Raw genomic sequence first — 24,850 nt, 5'->3', positions numbered from 1 at the left:
CTCATCACCCTACATACCCCACCCTGCCCACTCTCTGCTCCCTACCTCTCCAACCTCATCACCCTACATACCCCACCACGCCCACTCTCTGCTCCCTACCTCACCAACCTCATCACCCTACATACCCCACCCTGCCCACTCTCTGCTCCCTACCTCTCCAACCTCATCACCCTACATACCCCACCCTGCCCACTCTCTGCTCCCTACCTCTCCAACCTCATCACCCTACATACCCCACCCTGCCCACTCTCTGCTCCCTACCTCTCCAACCTCATCACCCTACATACCCCACCCTGCCCACTCTCTGCTCCCTACCTCTCCAACCTCATCACCCTACATACCCCACCCTGCCCACTCTCTGCTACCTACCTCTCCAACCTCATCACCCTACATACCCCACCCTGCCCACTCTCTGCTCCCTACCTCTCCAACCTCATCACCCTACATACCCCACCCCGCCCACTCTCTGTTGCCTCTCCTCTTCCCTGATCACTGCATCCCATGTGCGAATCCAAGATTTTGCCTGCGCTGCCCCCATTCACTGGAACAAGCTTCCTCGCTCTATTAGACTATCTCCGACCTTGCAAAGCTTCAAACGGACACTGAAAACCCACCTGTTCATCAAAGCGTACCCGTCCACCTCAAAACCATGTCTCTGGGTTGTTCTCCCCACCCCCTGCCTTGGCCATCTCTACCCTGCTTACTTCCTGCCCCAGGCCCCCTCCCAACCTCATGTCACTCCTCTTCCCCCAGATTGTAAGCTTCTTGGAGCAGGGCCCTCTTCCCTCGTGTTATCACAGTCCTCTTCTCTCACAGATCAACTACAGCCCTCACCTACCCAGCGGCCGTCTAACCCTCATCTCCTCTCACTCATAGCCAATGGCTGCCCGTCCCTAGTAGTAGGCCGATTCGTTCTTTGCTTACTGTACCTAACATCCCAGCTGTATTGTGCATTGAGGTTTGTGTTGCTAATTATTACTTGTTCTCCATTTTTGTTTTGGTTACTGTAATGTGATGTCGTGTTAGCCCTGTATTGTTCCTATGTGTGCCGTATGTGCTGCGCTGCGAACCACTTGTGGCGCCTTATAAATAAAATGTAAAAATAATATTGGATCATTTGGATGTGTTGGCCAATTAGCCATTTACTTCTAAGACTGCAAGCCAGAAAAGCTGGTAACTTACCCGATGCAGGAGGATGATCGCTGATTGGACACTGGGTATGATCCACGAGTGGCTGAGCCGGACCCCTGGTGCCTGTCTGCCCTCTAGAGGAAGAGAGCGAAGGTACAGGTCATTACTGACCGGCTGTATAATTATACCGATTGTTCCTAAATAGTACAGGAGACACTGGACATCTGCAACTCTGCAGTCAGACATTAGTGAGTGCAGTCTCGGAGCAGTGGCCAGGACAGGATCCATACTGGAGACTGGTTGGGAAGTGACTGTGAGGTGGCTACAGATAGTTGCTACAGATTGTGAGGTTTCTATAGATTGTGAGGTGGCTACACATTGTGAGGTGGCTACAGATTGTGAGGTTTCTATAGATTGTGAGGTGGCTAGAGATTGTGAGGTGGCTACAGATTGTGAGGCGGCTAGAGATTGTGAGGTGACTTTAGATTGTGAGGTTTCTATATAGATTGTGAGGTGGCTACAGATCGTGAGATGGCTACAGATTATGGGGTGGCTACAGATTATGAGGTGGCTACAGATTGTGAGGTTTCTGTAGATTGTGAGGTGGCTACAGAGTGTGAGGTGACTACAGATTGTGAGGTGGCTACAGATTGTGAGGTTTCTGTAGATTGTGAGGTGGCTACAGAGTGTGAGGTGACTACAGATTGTGAGGTGGCTACAGATTGTGAGGTTTCTGTAGATTATGAGGCGGCTACAGTTTGTGAGGTGGCTACAGATTGTGAGGTTTCTATAGATTGTTAGGTGGCTAGAGATTGTGACATGGCTATAGATTGTGAAGTGGCTACAGATTGTGAGGTGGCTACATATAGTTCCTACAGATTGTGACGTGGCTACAGATTGTGAGGTGGCTATAGATTGTGGGGTGACTACAGATTGTGAGGCGGCTACAGATTGTGAGATGGCTATAGATTGTGAGGTGGCTACAGATTGTGAGGTGGCTACAGATTGTGAGGTGGCTGCAGATTGTGAGGTGGCTACAGATTGTGAGGTGGCTACAGATTGTGAGGTGGCTACAGATTGTGAGGTGGCTGCAGATTGTGAGGTGGCTACAGATTGTGGGGTGACTACAGATTGTGAGGTGGCTACAGATTGTGAGGTGGCTACAGATTGTGACGTGGCTATAGATAAAGTATTGTGGAGGTGAGTGGGAGGGGAGAATTTGGGTTGTGGCTGGAGGAAGAGGACTGATAGTACAAGACTGTGCTCAGAGGGTGAGATCTCAGTGCAGAGGGACAAGCTGGATAGGTGGGCTAGGTGCAGGCTTGTACTGGCACAGAAGGTCAGAGGGGATGAGAGACGGGGGAACGGACAATGACAGGAGAGAATGGACCATGTCCCCAGAGAAACGCGTGGGGTAGGACAGAAGGCGGTTGTGTGTAAAGTGCGCGGGGTCTAGCAGGTGGAAATCTCTTTGGAGAAGGTGACAATTTTGACTGTAAAGCAGGCAGCAAAGTCAAGTGCTGTAATGGAGGAGTGGGGGGAAGGAGGGGGTGGTCAGATAAGGGTTTTGGAAGGTGGCAGAGAGGCGATGGGGTTTGGAAGAAGAAGTATAAAGTAGCTTTGTTTAGTGAGACTGATGGCCGGTCTGTAAGACAAGATATAAAGGCAAAGTGGAGAAAGGAAACAGAGACATAGAGATGTATTTGCCTTGAGTGCACATATGTATATATGTCACTGTTTGTGTACAGTATGTGTGTAGCCATAGGTACCTGTCGGGGCCCCTGTATCCGGTTCTCCTGCACCTTGTACCCGGGGACGCTGCACCTCCCCAGGCTCCCGTTGGGGGTAGATCCGCAGCTGCTGATGATCTGCAGCTGTTTCTCAGCCCTGTCCGCGCGGTCCAGGAGCTCCTCGATGAACTGCTGCAGGCGCACCTTGGCGTTGGCTTCTCGGCTCGCTGTCTCCTTCAGGAATAAGTCAATCTCCACCACTTCCCTGCAGGACAGAATAGATGTATATAGCACCAACATATTACACAGCGCAGTACAGAGAAAGTCTATCATGCACACCAGCCCCTTCCCCAGCAGAGCTTACAGTCCACGCACACCAACATTAGCCTATGCAAACATGGGGGGACATGCAAACTCCACACAGATGGTACCCGGACCGGTCAGTAGATAATACAGAGGTACGTCTGACGCTCACCATGCCAGTTACTGTGTGTCTGCATGGCGTCTACTCTCACTGCTGGGGACACGCAGAGAGATGCGCAGTATGCATCACTTCGCTCCTGCGCAGACGCAGTTTGCTAAAACCCGCTATTTACACCGTGATACTGAGCCGACTCAGAATCAGGCCCAAGCTTGGGCCAAACTTTAATCCCAGTAATACCCATAGCTCCACTAAGAGAACCTAACTGGTCCCTGACCAGGGGGCGTCTGGAAGCGGCGGGCCCAGGCTGCCACATACAGCATTTCTCATCTATGTCTCCGCCGCTGATGTGACAATAAGGAGTTAACACTTTATCATGTTTCCCATAATAGTTCGGTGTTGCGTGTTTATTTATAAACCCATTTACAGCGCCTCTACAATGCAGAACAGCGGGAAGTGCGGCCTCACCTTTTCGCTAAGTCTTTATTTTATTCCTACATAATGAGCCGGAATCCTGGCTGAATGGAGCCACTCGGAGTCACACAGAGCAAGGCCACTTTCCATCTACGACTGCTCTCCAGCCACATTCCACATGGAGGAATGGATGGGGACACCAGCCGGGGGGAGCGACGAGAACAAAGGAACGCGGGTCCTGGCGTTTCTTCTCAAAACAAAGGAGCCAGCGTTTAGTTTATTTAAATCGTCACTGAGCGAAGAGCACAATTAATCGCCTAATGTAATAATTAACAAAGCACCAGACACGGAGGTGTTTGGGGTGGGAGAGGGGCTTATTTGCCCATTTTCCTGACATAGCTTCATATGGAAAAAGAGGATAAGTTTTGTGTCCTAGGCCCAGTGAACCACAGAGGGACACACACACACAAGGCTGCTGGAAGCCGCTGTACTCTGTATTACACACTGTGCATCAGATGTTAGAATAAAGCACTATTATTAGTTATTACCCAAAAATATCCATACGCTGTTTGGGAGGAATATATGTATATATCTATATAATAATTCTATATGGTCTGTCTCGTCACCAACACGCTGGCGTGGTTGGAGTCGGGGGGGGTATCGTGGGTATCCCATGAGACACAGGTGTTTTGGGGGATATGACGTAAATATTGAATGACGATTAGACGCGACTGAAATGTATACAAGTCTGCGACACCTGTACTCGCCTGCGCTAAGTAGCAGAGCATGCGCAGTGCGGAACCACGCGGGATGTGTTCCGCAAATAGGCTCAAAGCGCAACCCGACCCAAAAAGCGGAACCACAGGTGAATCCACAACATGTTCTACTTATAGCGTAGAACCCAATAAGCAAGGAGGGGCGTCAGGTGCACCTGTCAGCATGAACCGAGGGGCTGCAGTATGGCTGGGGGGCTGCCGTGTGCATGGTGGAGGTGTGTGCGATGGCTCAGAGGCTGGACACCTGAGGGGTTACTTATAGAACGGAGCCACGTGTCTTTCCATTGTTTCTCTAGCAGAATAATAATAAATGTTATTATTATTATTATTATTATTATATGCATTAATAAGGAATCCAGGTACATAGCTGAGGGCAGAGCACACAGTGACTATGCAGCGTGCATGTAGTACCGATGACACCCAGTAGATGTCACCATTGCTGCAGCAGCTCATGGCCTCACACATGGCGGGGTTCTCTGTAATCTGGGAATTTCTGGATCTGCTGGGGACCGAATGACATGATGGTGGCAGCTGCCCCTCAGCATGGCAGACCTGATCTCTGGAACAGCCATTCCTCTGCCTGTATTTAGGCTGAATCCTCTCTATAGGCTGCACCACGTGTGACAGTAGCAGCAGCAGTAAGCAGAATGGGAATAAGAGGGGTGCCTGTGACATGAGGCAGAGAGACGGGGGACACCTGTCACCAGCGGCTGCTGCTCTATAGCCAGTAACCCGACCTGCAGTATACAGTACTGCTCACACGTAAGTGCTCATACATACTACATGTACCCAGCGTCCTCTCTGCCAGTCATGTTATTTACATGCGCTGTGAGGACCATCCGCCCACCTACCTCAGGCTTACCATGGTACTAACCGAGGCCGCCGCCTCAATAGGTAGAGACTAGACCAGGCAACATGTAACAAGCTGCTAAGACAACACAGGGTTCTAGTGATATGAGGTCTATTTACTAAGCATTGGAGAGAGATAAAGTACCAGCCAACCAGCTCCTGACTGCCATGTTACAGGCTGTGGGGTCTATTTACTAAGCATTGGAGAGAGATAAAGTACCAGCCAACCAGCTCCTGACTGCCATGTTACAGGCTGTGGGGTCTATGTACTAAGCATTGGAGAGAGATAAAGTACCAGCCAACCAGCTCCTGTCAGGTTACAGGCTGTGGGGTCTATGTACTAAGCACTGGAGAGAGATAAAGTACCAGCCAACCAGCTCCAAACTGCCATGTTACAGGCTGTGGGGTCTATGTACTAAGCTTTGGAGAGTGATAAAGTGGAGAGATAAAGTACCAGCCAATCAGCTCCTAACTGCCATGTTACAGGCTGTGGGGTCTATGTACTAAGCTTTGGAGAGTGATAAAGTGGAGAGAGGTAAAGTACCAGCCAATCAGCTGCTAACTGCTATGTTACAGGCTGTGTTTGAAAAATGGCAGGAGCACTTTATCTCTCTCCATGGCTTAGTACATAGCCAGTTGGTAGTTTATCTCTCTCCCAGCTTTGATACATCTCCCCACAGTCACAGAGATGTATGCGGTGACGGGGATGCTGGTAACAGTACATTGTCCGCAGGCCATGGCATACAGCAGCCAGGCTAACACCACGGCAGCTGATAACGAAGCACTACAAGTACCAGCAACTCACCCGTCTAACATGAAGCATCAGCAGCACAGACCCACGGGAAATGTCTGCAGCCCCTACACCTACTGTAGCTGAGGAGCGGAGCGGCCCCGTCAGACGGCTACTGCGCTCTCTCCAGGGAAGACGGTTCTTAGACAGCAGCAGAGCGCTGTAACATCTGGCCTGCTCCATGTCTCGCTGTATAATTATAGCTCGCCGGTGGGGTGAGAGAATTAGCACCTCCGCGTCATCTGCGTCACGCAGATCAGGTGAAGTCGCACGCGCTTCAGGTGGGAACAGAGACGTCTGGCGGCTGTTAACCATTTAGTGGCAGTGCTGTCCAGCAAGGGGGTTAGGGATTGGGGTCTATTTACTAAGCCTTGGATGGAGATAAAGTACCAGCCAATCAGCTCCCAAGTGTCATTTTTCAAACACAGCCTGTGACATGACAGATAGGAGCTGATTGGCTGGTACTTTATCTCCATCCAAGGCTTAGTAAATAGACCCCTAAGGCTAGTATACTTACAGAGTTAGTGTCGGCATGCGGCTGTCGGTATTCTCACTGCCGGGATCCTGACACCATCCTGTACACGTTTTTACCATACTGCCTACTTTTGAAAAAAACATGTGAGGGAGATTATGAAATAACACATGCGCGCCGCGGCGCACACACAGACCGCTGCCTGAGAGGGTGTACATACTGGAGATTGCCGCGCTCTCCACGCTCTGGGCCTACCACCCGAGTGTGAATACCGGGCTGCAGTCCGGATTCCGACCACCGGCATTTCCACAGCTGTTGGGATTCTGGCAACGGTATCCTGAACGCCGGGATCCTCACAGGTGGTATATTAACTGCATCCATGTCATAAGATTGGCTTCCATTCCTGTGTAGACTAATGGTGTGTACACACGCTGAGATATTGACTTATGTGCCATTTTGACTACGTAATTTTGGCTATGTGCGATTTTAACTATGACCCTCATTCCGAGTTGTTCGCTCGCTAGCTGCTTTTAGCAGCCATGCAAACGCTAGGCCGCCGCCCTCTGGGAGTGTATCTTAGCTTAGCAGAACTGCTCCAAAATATTTCCATGCAGTTTCTGAGTAGCTCCAGACCTACTCCTAGATTGCGATCACTTCAGACTATTTAGTTCCTGTTTTGACGTCACGAACACGCCCTGCGTTCGGCCAGCCACACCTGCGTTACCCCAGGCACGCCTGCGTTTTTCCACACACTCCCCAAAAACGGTCAGTTACCTCCCAGAAACACGCACTTCCTGTCAATCACTCTGCGGCCAGCAGTGCGACTGAAAAGCGTCGCTAGACCTTGTGTCAAACTGCATCGGCTTTTGTGAAAGTACGCTGCGCGTGTGCGCATTGCGCCCCTTGCACATGCGCAGAAGTGCCGTTTTTTTGCCTGATCAGTGTGCTGCGACCGAAAGCAGCTAGCGATCAACTCGGAATGACCAACTATATGCGATTTTAACTATGTGCAATTTTGGCTATGTGTCATTTTGACTATGTGCGATTTTGGCTATGTGTGCTTGCGATTTTGACTATGTGTGATTTTGGCTATGTGCCATTTTGACTATGTGCGATTTTAGCTATGTGCGATTTTGACTATGCGTGCTTGCGATTTTGACTACAGTATGTGTGATTTTAGCTATGTGCGATTTTGACTATGTGTGATTTTGACTATGTGTGATTTTGGCTATGTGCGATTTTGACTGTGTGCTTGCGATTTTGGCTATGTATGATTTTGACTGCGATTTTGGCTATGTGCGATTTTGACTGTGTGATTTTGGCTATGTGCGATTTTGACTATGTTGCAATTTTGGCTATGTGCAATTTTGACTGTGCGATTTTGGCTATGTGCGACTGACTGTGATTTTGACTATGTGTGATTTTGACTATGCGATTTTGGCTATGTACAATTTTGACTGTGCGATTTTGGCTATGTGCGATTTTGACTGTGCGATTTTGGCTATGTGTGCGATTTTGGCTATGTGTGATTTTGACTATGTGCGATTTTGGCTATGTGCGATTTTGACTGCGATTTTGGCTATGTGCGATTTTGGCTATGTGTGATTTTGGCTATGTGCGATTTTGGCTATGTGTGATTTTGACTATGTGCGATTTTGGCTATGTGTGATTTTGGCTATGTGCGATTTTGGCTATGTGCGATTTTGGCTATGTGCGATTTTGACTATGTGTGCTTGCGATTTTGGCTATGTGCGATTTTGACTGTGCGATTTTGGCTATGTGCGATTTTGACTGATTTTGGCTATGTGCGATTTTGACTATGTTGCAATTTTGGCTATGTGCAATTTTGACTGTGCAATTTTGGCTATGTGCGACTGACTGTGATTTTGACTATGTGTGATTTTGACTATGCGATTTTGGCTATGTACAATTTTGACTGTGCGATTTTGGCTATGTGCGATTTTGACTGTGCGATTTTGGCTATGTGTGCGATTTTGGCTATGTGTGATTTTGACTATGTGCGATTTTGGCTATGTGCGATTTTGACTGCGATTTTGGCTATGTGCGATTTTGGCTATGTGTGATTTTGACTATGTGCGATTTTGGCTATGTGTGATTTTGACTATGTGTGATTTTGACTATGTGCGATTTTGACTATGTGTGATTTTGACTATGTGCGATTTTGGCTATGTGTGATTTTGACTATGTGCGATTTTGGCTATGTGTGATTTTGGCTATGTGTGATTTTGACTATGTGCGATTTTGGCTATGTGTGATTTTGACTATGTGTGATTTTGGCTATGTGCGATTTTGGCTATGTGTGATTTTGGCTATGTGCGATTTTGGCTATGTGTGATTTTGGCTATGTGCGATTTTGGCTATGTGTGATTTTGGCTATGTGTGATTTTGACTATGTGTGATTTTGGCTATGTGCGATTTTGGCTATGTGTGATTTTGGCTATGTGCGATTTTGGCTATACTTTGTACTAGATAGTCAAAATTGACTGATGGGCTGGTACTTTATCTCCATCCACTTTATCTCTCTCCAAGCTTTACTACATGCTTTCACAAGCTGTTGTCCACTAAGGGTGTATATATCTTTTTTGAGAGAGGAGTATTTGCATATTATAGTTTTACTATTCCCAACAAAGGGTAAGGCCGCTTGTATCATTCATGAGACGCAGTGTGGCCGCTGCTGCGGTGCACACAACGAGCTGATACACAGTATATACAGTATACTGTATATGCACAGAGCACAGCATTGTCTCAGAGCTTACACTCAGTGACTGGCACCACCGCTCCTGGAGAGACACCATTCCCGTGTGAGTACAATAGCCCCTGTGTTAGTGTACAGGCACTCTGCACTGTGCACTGAGTATACTGCAGTATGCACACTGACTGTATGTTTGTTATGTCACAAAGCTGCCGTAATAACCTGCACATCATCTCCTCAGAGGGGTAAGCGGACAGTTCTGGACCCATCACTGATTGAGAACCCTGCAGTAGAGGTTCTGTCAGTGCCACAACAAGGACATGGAACAGGGCAAGAACATTTCGGACACCAAGACGTGAAGACTTATCTGTAAGACTAATAGACTTACTGCTGCTTCTTGGTCAGCTCCTGTTCCTTCTGCACCAGGTCCTGTTTCAGCGAGGCCAACATCTCCACACTGACGTCCACCTGCCGGGTCAGCTCCGAGGCCCTGTCCTCCAGCTCCTGCTTCTCCATACCCAGTCGGACGCTCTCCTGCTTGGCCTTCTCCAGCTCTGTACTCTTTCTCTCCAATTCCACCTGCAGCCTGCCAACTTGGGTGGCGATCTTCTGCTCTACCTCCTCGGTCAGCTTCTCCAGCCGCTTGTCCACTTCCAGCTTCTCAAACGCCCTCACCTTCAGCCTGGCCAGCCCCTCCTCGTAGGCGGCGTCCACGGCTGCAGATGCTGCGGCTGCTGCGGCTACCGCAGCCGGTGGTGTGGAGTGAGAGGTCATGGTTGTCTTGGTAAAGATCTCACCGAGAGGAATCTCCACGTCCTGGGTGTAACGGGAAGATGCTGGGCTGGGATCTTCAGCTGGGACTAGGTCCCGCGTGAACCTCTGTTCTTTGCCCTGGAAAGATGTGCTCTCAAAGACGTCCCTATGGTGGGCCGAGGTTATCAAAGCGTCCTCACTGGTCAAGGGGAAGACCGTGGCATCACAAATGCTATTGGTTTTGGATAAGACATAGAGTGTCTCATAGGTGTGGTTGTATTCCAGGTGGGCCCTCAGAGAGGACAGACTCCTGAATCGCTTGTGCTCACCGCACCTTGGGCAACGATAAGGCAGGTCCAAAGAGGCCATCCCTTAGCTCATGAGTCGGCGTCTGTCCGTCAGCCCTAGAGAGAGCGGGAAAGTGCTGGGGGTCATGGTATGCCTGGGACTCTGGATGGGTCAGAACTGCGGGGTAAACAGGACTTGGGCAGCTTGTGCATACATGGGATCATTTCTGTTTCCGGAAGACCGGGGAACGTTGCTGCACAGATCTCCAGGTGTTGCCAAGTCAGACTGCGTGTGTGATGGGTTCTTCCAGAGGACCGGTAGCCTGTGGAGAGAGGGAGAGACAGGAAGGAAATAAGACGTGGTCCAATGCAATGTCAATGACATTTATACATGCAATACTCATACATATACTATAACCTTATTATATATCTATGCACACAGAGCTGGCCCTAACCAATATGATGCCCTAGGTAAGATTTTGGCTGGTGCCCCCTAGCACCGCCGCTAGTTCTACCTCGGACCCTGCACCCCTTTCCCAGCACCATCACCCCTCACCCATAGCAGTCCTCATTTTTGATGCTCCTACCCCCTATATTTTAAATAGGAACAGTGCACACATTCGGCACACAACCCAAAATGGGGTGTGTTCTTGCTGGGAAATAGTACCCCCAAATCAAATTACGTCACACAGTAGTGCAACTTTATTCACATTTTATCACGTGATAGTGTGCCTTATTCACGTTACATCACACCGTAGTACCACTTTACCTAATATATGTTACTCCTCTATACGTTACAGCACATAGTAGAGCACCTTATACACATAATGCGAAACATTAGTAATGCATTTATCCACATAATACCACACAGTAATGCCCCTTACACATATGACACACATTATAAATGTCCTTATAAACATAATGTGCCTTACACATTATGCTAACCTTTATTAATGCCCTTACCTTATACACATAATGTCCCATTCACATATGCCGCAAATAATTAATGCCCTTATACACATAATGACACACATAATGTCCCATTCACATATGCCGCAAATAATTAATGCCCTTATACACATAATGACACACATAATGTCCCTTACACATATGCCACACATTATTTGTGCCCTTATACACATAATGACACACATAGTGCCCCTTACACATATCCGCACATTATTAATGCATTTATACACATGACACACATAATACCCTATACACATATGTCGAACACTATTGCACAACCAACCCACGCACACACAGCACTCACATGGCCGCTAACACTGTGACCTGCCTTTGCTCGGATACAGATGTGTCCTCATACATCTTGCCTCAATACGCTATGCAGCAGGAGATGCCTGGCGTGAGTAAGCTGGCAGCTCTGCCAATGTCGGGCGCCTTTATTGCATTACTATGTGGCTAGGATGCACAAGCAGCTTCTGCTGATTAAAATGATATGTGACATGCCTATATTCTGTGCGCAACTGTGACTGTATCTGCATACGAAATGCTACGTTACAGTGATTTCCAGGAATACACTGTAACGTAGCATATCATGTGCAGATACAGCCACAGTCACACACAGAATATAGGCATGCCGCATATCATTTTAATCAGCAGAAGCTGCTTGTGCCCCTAGGCATGCCAAATGCCCTAGTTTGCCTATGCCTAGGGCCGGCTCTGTATGCACATACATACAGACATGAACCTGATTCACAGCCACGCGCAAGGTACATGTTCACGAGGTTGAGCAATTTTTCTGCATTTATTTCTGCAATAATAAATAAATAAAACAAATAATAAATGTGTGCGAAAATCCCTAAAAACTCAGGCGCACAGGGATGGTCCGTCGTAAGGGCGTGTAACGGGAGAATTGTCGAAAGTGTGTTTGCCTGCACAGGAGCCTCACCGTTCATATAGGTTGCCGCAGTCAGACAGAGAACCTGCCATAGGGCTGCTGCAAGTTCCAATGGTGCAAGCGATGGTGGTCTGAAGATGCACCAGGCGGTATTAGGGCAGTAGGCGTCTCAGCCAGGGCACAGTCATACGCACGGGTGTACACAGGGCAAAGGGCATTGTAGTTGCATTTGCATAAAGTCGCAGAAAAGACGCACATGCAGCCGCCGCTGAATCAGACCATTATTGTATCGGTGCGGCTGCCACACGCTGGTTATCCTGCTGTCCTCCTCTGGAGAGACCTAACAAGGGTGACACAGACTGTGTGTAAGCGTAAACTCCGTGACGGAACCCTCTCCACGTCGCATTGTGGAAGACGCACCGTAGTCTTCTACAGGGCAATGACAGCAAAACCTGGCGTTACCCTGCATGGCGGAGACCCAGAGGACGGATATAAGTACATACGAATAATGCTGTACAAAACCCCCAAAACAGGGGTTTTACCGCATTTTCACGTTAGTACATCCCGCCCTTGTGTTTGAAAATGACAGTTAGGAGCTGATTGGCTGATCGATTATATCTCTACATTTTATCTCTCCCCGAGGCTTAGTACATAGATCCCTTAGAGATCGCGCACCAAATGGTTAACTTCGTAGCAAATTCCTGCTGCCTCTCCCGCTAGAACTCCCATCAGCAAAGAACGGAGGGATAATTCCTCTCAGTCAGGCTGGACACAGCGCCGCTGATCACCTAATGAGTGAAGACCCATCAATATATAGAGTGGATTTATGGTAAATAGGAGATAACGCTCCTGTCACTCAGGATATGGTTTGCGTCCTGCCCGCACTGATGCAGGATTAATATAAAGCTTCGCTCTCCTAAGCACCGTACCCGAGGTGGCAACACGTCAGTCACGCCAGGCAGGCAGCTCAGCGAGCCTTTATATATTAATGGGTAACTGGCTCATTACAATATATATAGTCAGCTGTATGATATGTGGCCCATCCAGTGTTATACAATCCCCAGAGCAGAGGACCCCTCATTGTACAGCAAGCAATCAATCGTTACATTACTCTGAGGTCACGTTTATAAGCTCCTGGCGTCTCTGTGCCCTCTTTCTGCCAGCAGGCAACGAGCCCAGAGAGCATGCATGTGCCTGGCGAATAGTGAGGCCTTCCAGGTACGGCAGTCTCTCCCTTCACGCAGTCGCTGCAGGTAGGGTGCGTATTACAGGACTGGCTGAGTAATTAGGGCGCCTCCAGTGCCTCTACTGAGACTATTGCCCTTAATGTCATAATGCATGAGAGCAATCCAAATGGGTGTCCAGGGCCGGAGGGAGGGGGGCGGGATCTAATAAATCGCTGTCCTGGGAACACCTTCGTTTATCCTGTATTGGATCAATTACACATGGTGAAAGGAAATCTAATTATTATTTCACTGCAATGCAAGCTGGGGAAAGTGAGTGTCAGCTCCCTGGGCGACCTCTGGCAGAGCCTGAGGGATGAGGGCCCAGATCTCTGCTCTCTGCCGCAAATGTACAGGAATCCTCCTCCTCTGCCAGACAGTCACCATAGGGGATACATGTACTTACACTAGCCACATGTATATCAGGGGTGGTCTTCTGTATGCCGGCGGTCGGGCTCCCGGCGCTCAGTATACCGGCGCCGGGAGCCCGACAGCCGGCATACCGACACTTATTTTCCCTCGTGGGGGTCCACGACCCCCATAGAGGGAGAATAAAATAGTGTGGCGCGCGTAGCGAGCCCGCAAGGGGCTCATTTGCGATCGCCACGCTGTCGGTAAGCCGGCGGTCGGGCTCCCGGCGCCGGGATGCTGGTCGCCGGGAGCCCGACCGCCGGCCAGCCGTAGTGAACCCATATATCAGTGTTCTCAGCCATACCTATGCAGCTTCCAAACTCCTGCATTAGCGTACCAGAGGATCACAACCACCCAACGCACTGTTACACTACCCGCACTGTTACATTACTGTACATCCGCACTGTTACATTACTATACACCCGCACTGTTACATTACTGTACACCCACACTGTTACATTACTATACATCCGCACTGTTACATTACTGTATACCCGCACTGTTACATTACTGTACACCCGCACTGTTACATCACTATAAACCCTCACTGCTACATTACTGTACACTCTCATCCGCACTGTTACATTACTGTACACCCGTACCCTCACTGCTACATTACTGCACACCCGCACCCTCACTGTTACCTTACTGTACACCCGCACACTCAATGTTACACTACTGTACACCCGCACCCTCAGTGTTACCTTACTGTACACCCGCACCCTAACTGTTACCTTACTGTACACCCGCACCTTCACTGTTACATTACTGTACACCCGCACCCTACTGTTACCTTACTGTACACCCGCACCCTCACTGTTACCTTACTGTACACCCGCACCCTCACTGTTACATTACTGTACACCCGCACCCTCACTGTTACACTACTGTACACCCGCACCCTCAGTGTTACATTACTGTACACCCGTACCCTCACTGTTACATTACTGTACACCCGCACCCTCACTGTTACCTTACTGTACACCCGCACCCTCACTGTTACATTACTGTACACCCGCACCCTAACTGTTACCTTACTGTACACCCGCACCTTCACTGTTACATTACTGTACACCCGCACCCTACTGTTACCTTACTGTACACCCGCACCCTCACTGTTACCTTACTGTACACCCGCACCCTCACTGTTACCTTACTGTACACCCGCACCCTCAGTGTTACATTACTGTACACCTGCACCCTCACAGTTACCTTACTGTACACCCGCACCCTCACTGTTACACTACTGTACACCCGCACCCTCACTGTTACCTTACTGTACACCCGCACCCTCACTGTTACCTTACTGTACACCCGCACCCTCACTGTTACATTACTGTACACCCGCACCCTCACTGTTACATTACTGTACACCCGCACCCTCACTGTTACATTACTGTACACCCGCACCCTAACTGTTACCTTACTGTACACCCGCACCTTCACTGTTACATTACTGTACACCTGAACCCTCACTGTTACATTACTGTACACCCGCACCCTCACTGTTACATTACTGTACACCCGCACCCTCACTGTTACCTTACTGTACACCCGTACCCTCACTGTTACCTTACTGTACACCCGCACACTCAATGTTACACTACTGTACACCCGCACCCTCAGTGTTACATTACTGTACACCTGCACCCTCACAGTTACCTTACTGTACACCCGCACCCTCACTGTTACACTACTGTACACCCGCACCCTCACTGTTACCTTACTGTACACCCGCACCCTCACTGTTACCTTACTGTACACCCGCACCCTCACTGTTACATTACTGTACACCCGTACCCTCACAGTTACCTTACTGTACACCCGCACCCTCACTGTTACACTACTGTACACCCGCACCCTCACTGTTACCTTACTGTACACCCGCACCCTCACTGTTACCTTACTGTACACCCGCACCCTCACTGTTACCTTACTGTACACCCGTACCCTCACAGTTACCTTACTGTACACCCGCACCCTCACTGTTACACTACTGTACACCCGCACCCTCACTGTTACCTTACTGTACACCCGCACCCTCACTGTTACCTTACTGTACACCCGCACCCTCACTGTTACCTTACTGTACACCCGTACCCTCACAGTTACCTTACTGTACACCCGCACCCTCACTGTTACACTACTGTACACCCGCACCCTCACTGTTACCTTACTGTACACCCGCACCCTCACTGTTACATTACTGTACACCCGCACCCTCACTGTTACATTACTGTACATCCGCACCCTCACTGTTACATTACTGTACACCCGCACCCTCACTGTTACACTACTGTACACCCGCACCCTCACTGTTACATTACTGTACACCCGCACCCTCACTGTTACACTACTGTACACCCGTACCCTCGCTGTTACCTTACTGTACACCCGCACCCTCACTGTTACATTACTGTACACCCACACCCTCACTGTTACATTACTGTACACCCGTACCCTCGCTGTTACCTTACTGTACACCTGCACCCTCACTGTTGCATTACTGTACACCTGAACCCTCACTGTTACCTTACTGTACACCCGCACCCTCACTGTTACATTACTGTACACCTGAACCCTCACTGTTACATTACTGTACACCCGTACCCTCACTGTTACATTACTGTACACCCGCACCCTCACTGTTACCTTACTGTACACCCGCACCCTCACTGTTACCTTACTGTACACCCGCACCCTCACTGTTACATTACTGTACACCCGCACCCTCACTGTTACATTACTGTACACCCGCACCCTCACTGTTACATTACTGTACATCCGCACCCTCACTGTTACATTACTGTACACCCGCACCCTCACTGTTACACTACTGTACACCCGCACCCTCAATGTTACACTACTGTACACTCTCATCTGCACTGTTACATTACTGTACACCCGTACCCTCGCTGTTACCTTACTGTACACCCGCACCCTCACTGTTACATTACTGTACACCCACACCCTCACTGTTACATTACTGTACACCCGTACCCTCGCTGTTACCTTACTGTACACCTGAACCCTCACTGTTACCTTACTGTACACCCGCACCCTCACTGTTACATTACTGTACACCTGAACCCTCACTGTTACATTACTGTACACCCGCACCCTCACTGTTACATTACTGTACACCCGCACCCGCACTGTTACATTACTGTACACCCGCACCCTCACTGTTACACTACTGTACACCCGCACCCTCACTGCTACATTACTGTACACCTGAACCCTCACTGTTACCTTACTGTACACCCGCACCCTCACTGTTACATTACTGTACACCTGAACCCTCACTGTTACATTACTGTACACCCGCACCCTCACTGTTACCTTACTGTACACCCGCACCCTCACTGTTACATTACTGTACACCCGCACCCTCACTGTTACATTACTGTACACCTGCACCCTCACTGTTACACTACTGTACACCCGCACCCTCACTGTTACATTACTGTACACCCGCACCCTCACTGTTACCTTACTGTACACCCGCACCCTCACTGTTACACTACTGTACACCTGCACCCTCACTGTTACCTTACTGTACACCCGCACCCTCACTGTTACACTACTGTACACCCGCACCCTCAATGTTACACTACTGTACACCCGCACCCTCACTGTTACCTTACTGTACACCGGCACCCTCACTGTTACCTTACTGTACACCCGCACCCTCACTGTTACCTTACTGTACACCCGCACCCTCAGTGTTACATTACTGTACACCTGCACCCTCACAGTTACCTTACTGTACACCCGCACCCTCACTGTTACATTACTGTACACCCGCACCCTCACTGTTACCTTTCTGTACACCCACACCCTCACTGTTACACTACTGTACACCCGCACCCTCAATGTTACACTACTGTATACCCGCACCCTCACTGTTACACTACTGTACACCCGCACCCTCAGTGTTACATTACTGTACACCCGCACCCTCACTGTTATATTACTGTACACCCGCACCCTCACTGTTATATTACTGTACACCCGCACCCTCACTGTTACACTACTGTACACCCGCACCCTCACTGTTACCTTACTGTACACCCGCACCCTCACTGTTACCTTACTGTACACCCACACCCTCACTGTTACACTACTGTACACCCGCACCCTCAATGTTACACTACTGTATACCCGCACCCTCACTGTTACCTTACTGTACACCCGCACCCTCAGTGTTACATTACTGTACACCCGCACCCTCACTGTTATATTACTGTACACCCGCACCCTCAGTGTTACCTTACTGTACACCTGCACCCTCACTGTTACACTACTGTACACCCGCACCCTCAGTGTTACCTTACTGTACACCCGCACCCTGTTACATTACTGTACACCCGCAGCCGCACTGTTACCTTACTGTACACCCGCACCCTCACTGTTACATTACTGCACACCCGCACCCTATCTGTTACCTTACTGTACAACCGCACTGTTACATTACTGTACACCCGCACCCTATCTGTTACCTTACTGTACACCCGCACCCTCACTGTTACATTACTGTACACCCGCACTAACTGTTACCTTACTGTACACCCGCACTCTATCTGTTACCTTACTGTACATCTGCTTCCTCACTGTTACCTTACTGTACACCCGCACCCTCACTGTTACATTACTGTACACCCGCACCCTACTGTTACCTTACTGTACACCCGCACCCTCACTGTTACCTTACTGTACACCTGCACCTTCACTGTTACACTTCTGGACACCCTCAACCTCACTGTTACCTTACTGTACACAAGCCCCCTAGCTGTTACCTTACTGCACACTTGCACTGTTACATTACTGTACACCCGCACCCCACACAGTTACATTACTGTACACCTGCACCCTCACTGTTACCTTACTGTACACCCGCACCCTCAGTGTTACCTTACTGTACACCCGCACCCTGTTACATTACTGTACACCCGCACCCTCACTGTTACACTACTGTACACCCGCACCCTCAGTGTTACCTTACTGTACACCCAAACCCTCTCTGTTACCTTACTGTACACCTGCACCCTCTCTGTTACATTACTGTACACCCGCATCCGCACTGTTACCTTACTGTACACCCGCACCCTCACTGTTACCTTACTGTACACCCGCACCCTCAGTGTTACCTTACTGTACACCTGCACCCTCTCTGTTACATTACTGTACACCCGCATCCGCACTGTTACCTTACTGTACACCCGCACACTCAGTGTTACCTTACTGTACACCCGCACCCTCTCTGTTATATTACTGTACACCCGCACACTCAGTGTTACCTTACTGTACACCCGCACCCTCTCTGTTATATTACTGTACACCCGCACACTCAGTGTTACCTTACTGTACACCCGCACCCTCACTGTTACATTACTGTACACCCGCACCCTCTCTGTTATATTACTGTACACCTGCACACTCAGTGTTACCTTACTGTACACCCGCACCCTCACTGTTACCTTACTGTACACCCGCACCCTCAGTGTTACCTTACTGTACACCCGCACCCTCACTGTTACACTACTGTACACCCGCACCCTCACTTTTACACTACTGTACACCCGCACCCTCAATGTTACACTACTGTACACCCGCACCTTCACTGTTACCTTACTGTACACCCGCACCCTCAGTGTTACCTTACTGTACACCCTCACCCTCTCTGTTACATTACTGTACACCCGCACACTCAGTGTTACCTTACTGTACACCCGCACCCTCTCTGTTATATTACTGTACACCGCACACACAGTGTTACCTTACTGTACACCCGCACCCTCAGTGTTACCTTACTGTACACCCGCACCCTCTCTGTTATATTACTGTACACCCGCACCCTCAGTGTTACCTTACTGTACACCCGCACACTCACTGTTATATTACTGTACACCCGCACCCTCAGTGTTACCTTACTGTAGACCAGCACCCTCTCTGTTACATTACTGTACACCTGCACCCTCACTGTTACATTACTGTACACCTGCACCCTCACTGTTACACTACTGTACACCCGCACCCTCAATGTTACACTACTGTACACCCGCACCCTCACTGTTACCTTACTGTACACCCGCACCCTCAGTGTTACCTTACTGTACACCCTCACCCTCTGTTACATTACTGTACACCCGCACACTCACTGTTACCTTACTGTACACCCGCACCCTCAGTGTTACCTTACTGTACACCCGCACCCTCTCTGTTACATTACTGTACACCCGCACACTCAGTGTTACCTTACTGTACACCTGCACCCTCAGTGTTACCTTACTGTAGACCCACACCCTCTCTGTTACATTACTGTACACCCGCACACTTAGTGTTACCTTACTGTACACCCGCACCCTCAGTGTTACCTTACTGTACACCAGCACCCTCTCTGTTACATTACTGTACACCCGCACACTCAGTGTTACCTTACTGTACACCCGCACCCTCTCTGTTATATTACTGTACACCCGCACACTCAGTGTTACCTTACTGTACACCCGCACCCTCTCTGTTACATTACTGTACACCCGCACACTCAGTGTTACCTTACTGTACACCCGCACCCTCTCTGTTATATTACTGTACACCCGCACCCTCAGTGTTACCTTACTGTAGACCAGCACCCTCACTGTTACCTTACTGTACACTTGCACCCTCACTGTTACATTACTGTACACCTGCACCCTCACTGTTACACTACTGTACACCCGCTCCCTCAATGTTACACTACTGTACACCCGCACCCTCACTGTTACCTTACTGTACACCCGCACCCTCAGTGTTACCTTACTGTACACCCTCACCCTCTCTGTTACATTACTGTACACCCGCACACTCAGTGTTACCTTACTGTACACCCGCACCCTCAGTGTTACCTTACTGTACACCTGCACCCTCTCTGTTATATTACTGTACACCCGCACACTTAGTGTTACCTTACTGTACACCAGCACCCTCAGTGTTACCTTACTGTACACCCGCACCCTCTCTGTTACATTACTGTACACCCGCACACTCAGTGTTACCTTACTGTACACCTGCACCCTCACTGTTACACTACTGTACACCCGCTCCCTCAATGTTACACTACTGTACACCCGCACCCTCAGTGTTACCTTACTGTACACCCTCACTGTTACATTACTGTACACCTGAACCCTCACTGTTACCTTACTGTACACCTGCACCCTCACTGTTATATTACTGTACACCTGCACCCTCTCTGTTACCTTACTGTACACCCGCACCCTCAGTGTTACCTTACTGTAGACCCGCACCCTCTCTGTTACATTACTGTACACCCGCACCCTCACTGTTACCTTACTGTACACCCGCACCCTCAGTGTTACCTTACTGTACACCCTCACTGTTACATTACTGTACACCTGAACCCTCACTGTTACCTTACTGTACACCTGCACCCTCACTGTTATATTACTGTACACCTGCACCCTCTCTGTTACCTTACTGTACACCCGCACCCTCAGTGTTACCTTACTGTAGACCCGCACCCTCTCTGTTACATTACTGTACACCCGCACACTCAGTGTTACCTTACTGTACACCTGCACCCTCAGTGTTACCTTACTGTAGACCCGCACCCTCTGTTACATTACTGTACACCCGCACCCTCACTGTTACCTTACTGTACACCCGCACCCTCAGTGTTACCTTACTGTACACCCTCACTGTTACATTACTGTACACCTGAACCCTCACTGTTACCTTACTGTACACCTGCACCCTCACTGTTATATTACTGTACACCTGCACCCTCTCTGTTACCTTACTGTACACCCGCACCCTCAGTGTTACCTTACTGTACACCCGCACCCTCTGTTACATTACTGTACACCCGCACACTCAGTGTTACCTTACTGTACACCTGCACCCTCAGTGTTACCTTACTGTACACCCGCACCCTCTGTTACATTACTGTACACCCGCACACTCAGTGTTACCTTACTGTACACCCGCACCCTCACTGTTATATTACTGTACACCCGCACCCTCAGTGTTACCTTACTGTACACCCGCACCCTCTCTGTTACATTACTGTACACCCGCACACTCAGTTACCTTACTGTACACCCACACTGTTACCTTACTGTACACCCGCACCCTCACTGTTACATTACTGTACACCCGCACCCTCACTGTTACATTACTGTACGCCCTTACCCTCGCTGTTACATTACTGTACACCCGCACCCTCACTGTTACATTACTGTACGCCCTTACCCTCGCTGTTACCTTACTGTACACCCGCACCCTCACTGTTACATTACTGTACACTCTTAACCGCACTGTTACCTTACTGTACACCCGTACCCTCGCTGTTACATTACTGTACACCCGCACCCTCACTGTTACACTACTGTACACCCGCACACTCACTGTTACACTACTGTACATCCGCACCTTCACTGTTACACTACTGTACACCCGCACCCTCACTGTTACACTACTGTACACCCGCACACTCACTGTTACACTACTGTACACCCGCACCCTCACTGTTACACTACTGTACACCCGCACACTCACTGTTACACTACTGTACACCCGCACCCTCACTGTTACACTACTGTACACCCGCACCCTCACTGTTACATTACTGTACACCCGCACCCTACTGTTACCTTACTGTACACCCGCACCCTCACTGTTACCTTACTGTACACCTGCACCTTCACTGTTACACTTCTGGACACCCTCAACCTCACTGTTACCTTACTGTACACAAGCCCCCTAGCTGTTACCTTACTGCACACTTGCACTGTTACATTACTGTACACCCGCACCCCACACAGTTACATTACTGTACACCTACACCCTCACTGTTACCTTACTGTACACCCGCACCCTCAGTGTTACCTTACTGTACACCCGCACCCTCGCTGTTCCATTACTGTACACTCTTATCCGCACTGTTACCTTACTGTACACCCGTACCCTCGATGTTACCTTACTGTACACCTGAACCCTCACTGTTACCTTACTGTACACCCGTACCCTCACTGTTACATTACTGTACACCCGTACCCTCGATGTTACCTTACTGTACACCTGAACCCTCACTGTTACCTTACTGTACACCCGCACCCTCACTGTTACATTACTGTACACCCGTACCCTCACTGTTACATTACTGTACACCCGTACCCTCGATGTTACCTTACTGTACACCTGAACCCTCACTGTTACCTTACTGTACACCCGCACCCTCACTGTTACCTTACTGTACACCCGTACCCTCACTGTTACATTACTGTACACCCGTACCCTCGATGTTACCTTACTGTACACCTGAACCCTCACTGTTACCTTACTGTACACCCGTACCCTCGATGTTACCTTACTGTACACCTGAACCCTCACTGTTACCTTACTGTACACCCGCACCCTCTCTGTTACATTACTGTACACCCGCACCCGCACTGTTACATTACTGTACACCCGCACCCTCGCTGTTACATTACTGTACACCCGCACCCTCACTGTTACATTACTGTACACCCGCACCCTCGCTGTTACATTACTGTACACCCGCACACTCACTGTTACATTACTGTACACCCGCACCCTCGCTGTTACCTTACTGTACACCTGAACCCTCACTGTTACCTTACTGTACACCCGCACCCTCACTGTTACATTACTGTACACCCGCACCCTCGCTGTTACATTAATGTACACCTGCACCCTCACTGTTACACTACTGTACACCCGCACCCTCACTGTTACCTTACTGTACACCCGCACCCTCACTGTTACATTACTGTACACCCGCACCCTCACTGTTACCTTACTGTACACCCGCACCCTCACTGTTACATTACTGTACACCCGCACCCTCACTGTTACATTACTGTACACCCGCACCCTCACTGTTACATTACTGTACACCTGCACCCTCACTGTTACCTTACTGTACACCTGAACCCTCACTGTTACCTTACTGTACACCCGCACCCGCACTGTTACATTACTGTACACCCGCACACTCACTGTTACACTACTGTACACCCGCACACTCACTGTTACATTACTGTACACCCGCACCCTCACTGTTACATTACTGTACACCCGCACCCTCTGTTACATTACTGTACACCCGTACCCTCACTGTTACATTACTGTACACCCGCACCCTCACTGTTACATTACTGTACACCCGCACCCGCACTGTTACATTACTGTACACCCGCACCCTCACTGTTACATTACTGTACACTCTTAACCGCACTGTTACCTTACTGTACACCCGTACCCTCACTGTTACATTACTGTACACCCGCACCCTCGCTGTTACATTACTGTACACCTGAACCCTCACTGTTACATTACTGTACACCCGAACCCTCACTGTTACATTACTGTACACCCGCACCCTCGCTGTTACATTACTGTACACCCGCACCCTCACTGTTACACTACTGTACACCCGCACACTCACTGTTACATTACTGTACACCCGCACCCTCACTGTTACATTACTGTACACCCGTACCCTCACTGTTACATTACTGTACACCCGCACCCTCACTGTTACATTACTGTACACCCGCACCCTCACTGTTACATTACTGTACACCCGCACCCTCACTGTTACATTACTGTACACCCGCACCCTCACTGTTACCTTACTGTACACCTGCACCCTCACTGTTACCTTACTGTACACCCGCACACTCACTGTTACATTACTGTACACCCGCTCCCGCACTGTTACCTTACTGTACACCCGTACCCTCACTGTTACATTACTGTACACCCGCACCCTCACTGTTACATTACTGTACACCCGTACCCTCACTGTTACATTACTGTACACCCGCACCCTCACTGTTACATTACTGTACACCCGCACCCTCACTGTTACATTACTGTACACCCGCACCCTCACTGTTACACTACTGTACACCCGCACCCTCACTGTTACCTTACTGTACACCTGCACCCTCACTGTTACATTACTGTACACCCGCACCCTCACTGTTACAC

General features: G+C 49.4%; 1 protein-coding gene across 1 annotated transcript in view; it reads right to left on the bottom strand.

The window, feature by feature from the left end:
• The window catches only part of FBXO41 (F-box protein 41), a 209,458-nt gene that overhangs the window by 31,695 nt on the left and 152,913 nt on the right, over positions 1–24,850 (bottom strand). Inside the window, exons 3-5 of the mRNA XM_063925379.1 lie at positions 9,685–10,659; positions 2,901–3,126; positions 1,183–1,265 (exon numbers count right to left, since the gene is read on the bottom strand). Of these exons, the coding sequence (XP_063781449.1) occupies positions 1,183–1,265; positions 2,901–3,126; positions 9,685–10,418 (1,043 nt within the window). The 5' untranslated portion in view covers positions 10,419–10,659. The remainder of the gene's footprint in view (positions 1–1,182; positions 1,266–2,900; positions 3,127–9,684; positions 10,660–24,850) is intronic.

The sequence above is a fragment of the Pseudophryne corroboree genome, chromosome 1 (genome assembly GCF_028390025.1).
Source record: "Pseudophryne corroboree isolate aPseCor3 chromosome 1, aPseCor3.hap2, whole genome shotgun sequence".
Lineage (NCBI taxonomy): Eukaryota > Metazoa > Chordata > Amphibia > Anura > Myobatrachidae > Pseudophryne > Pseudophryne corroboree.
This window is presented reverse-complemented; position numbering and strand designations above follow the sequence as displayed.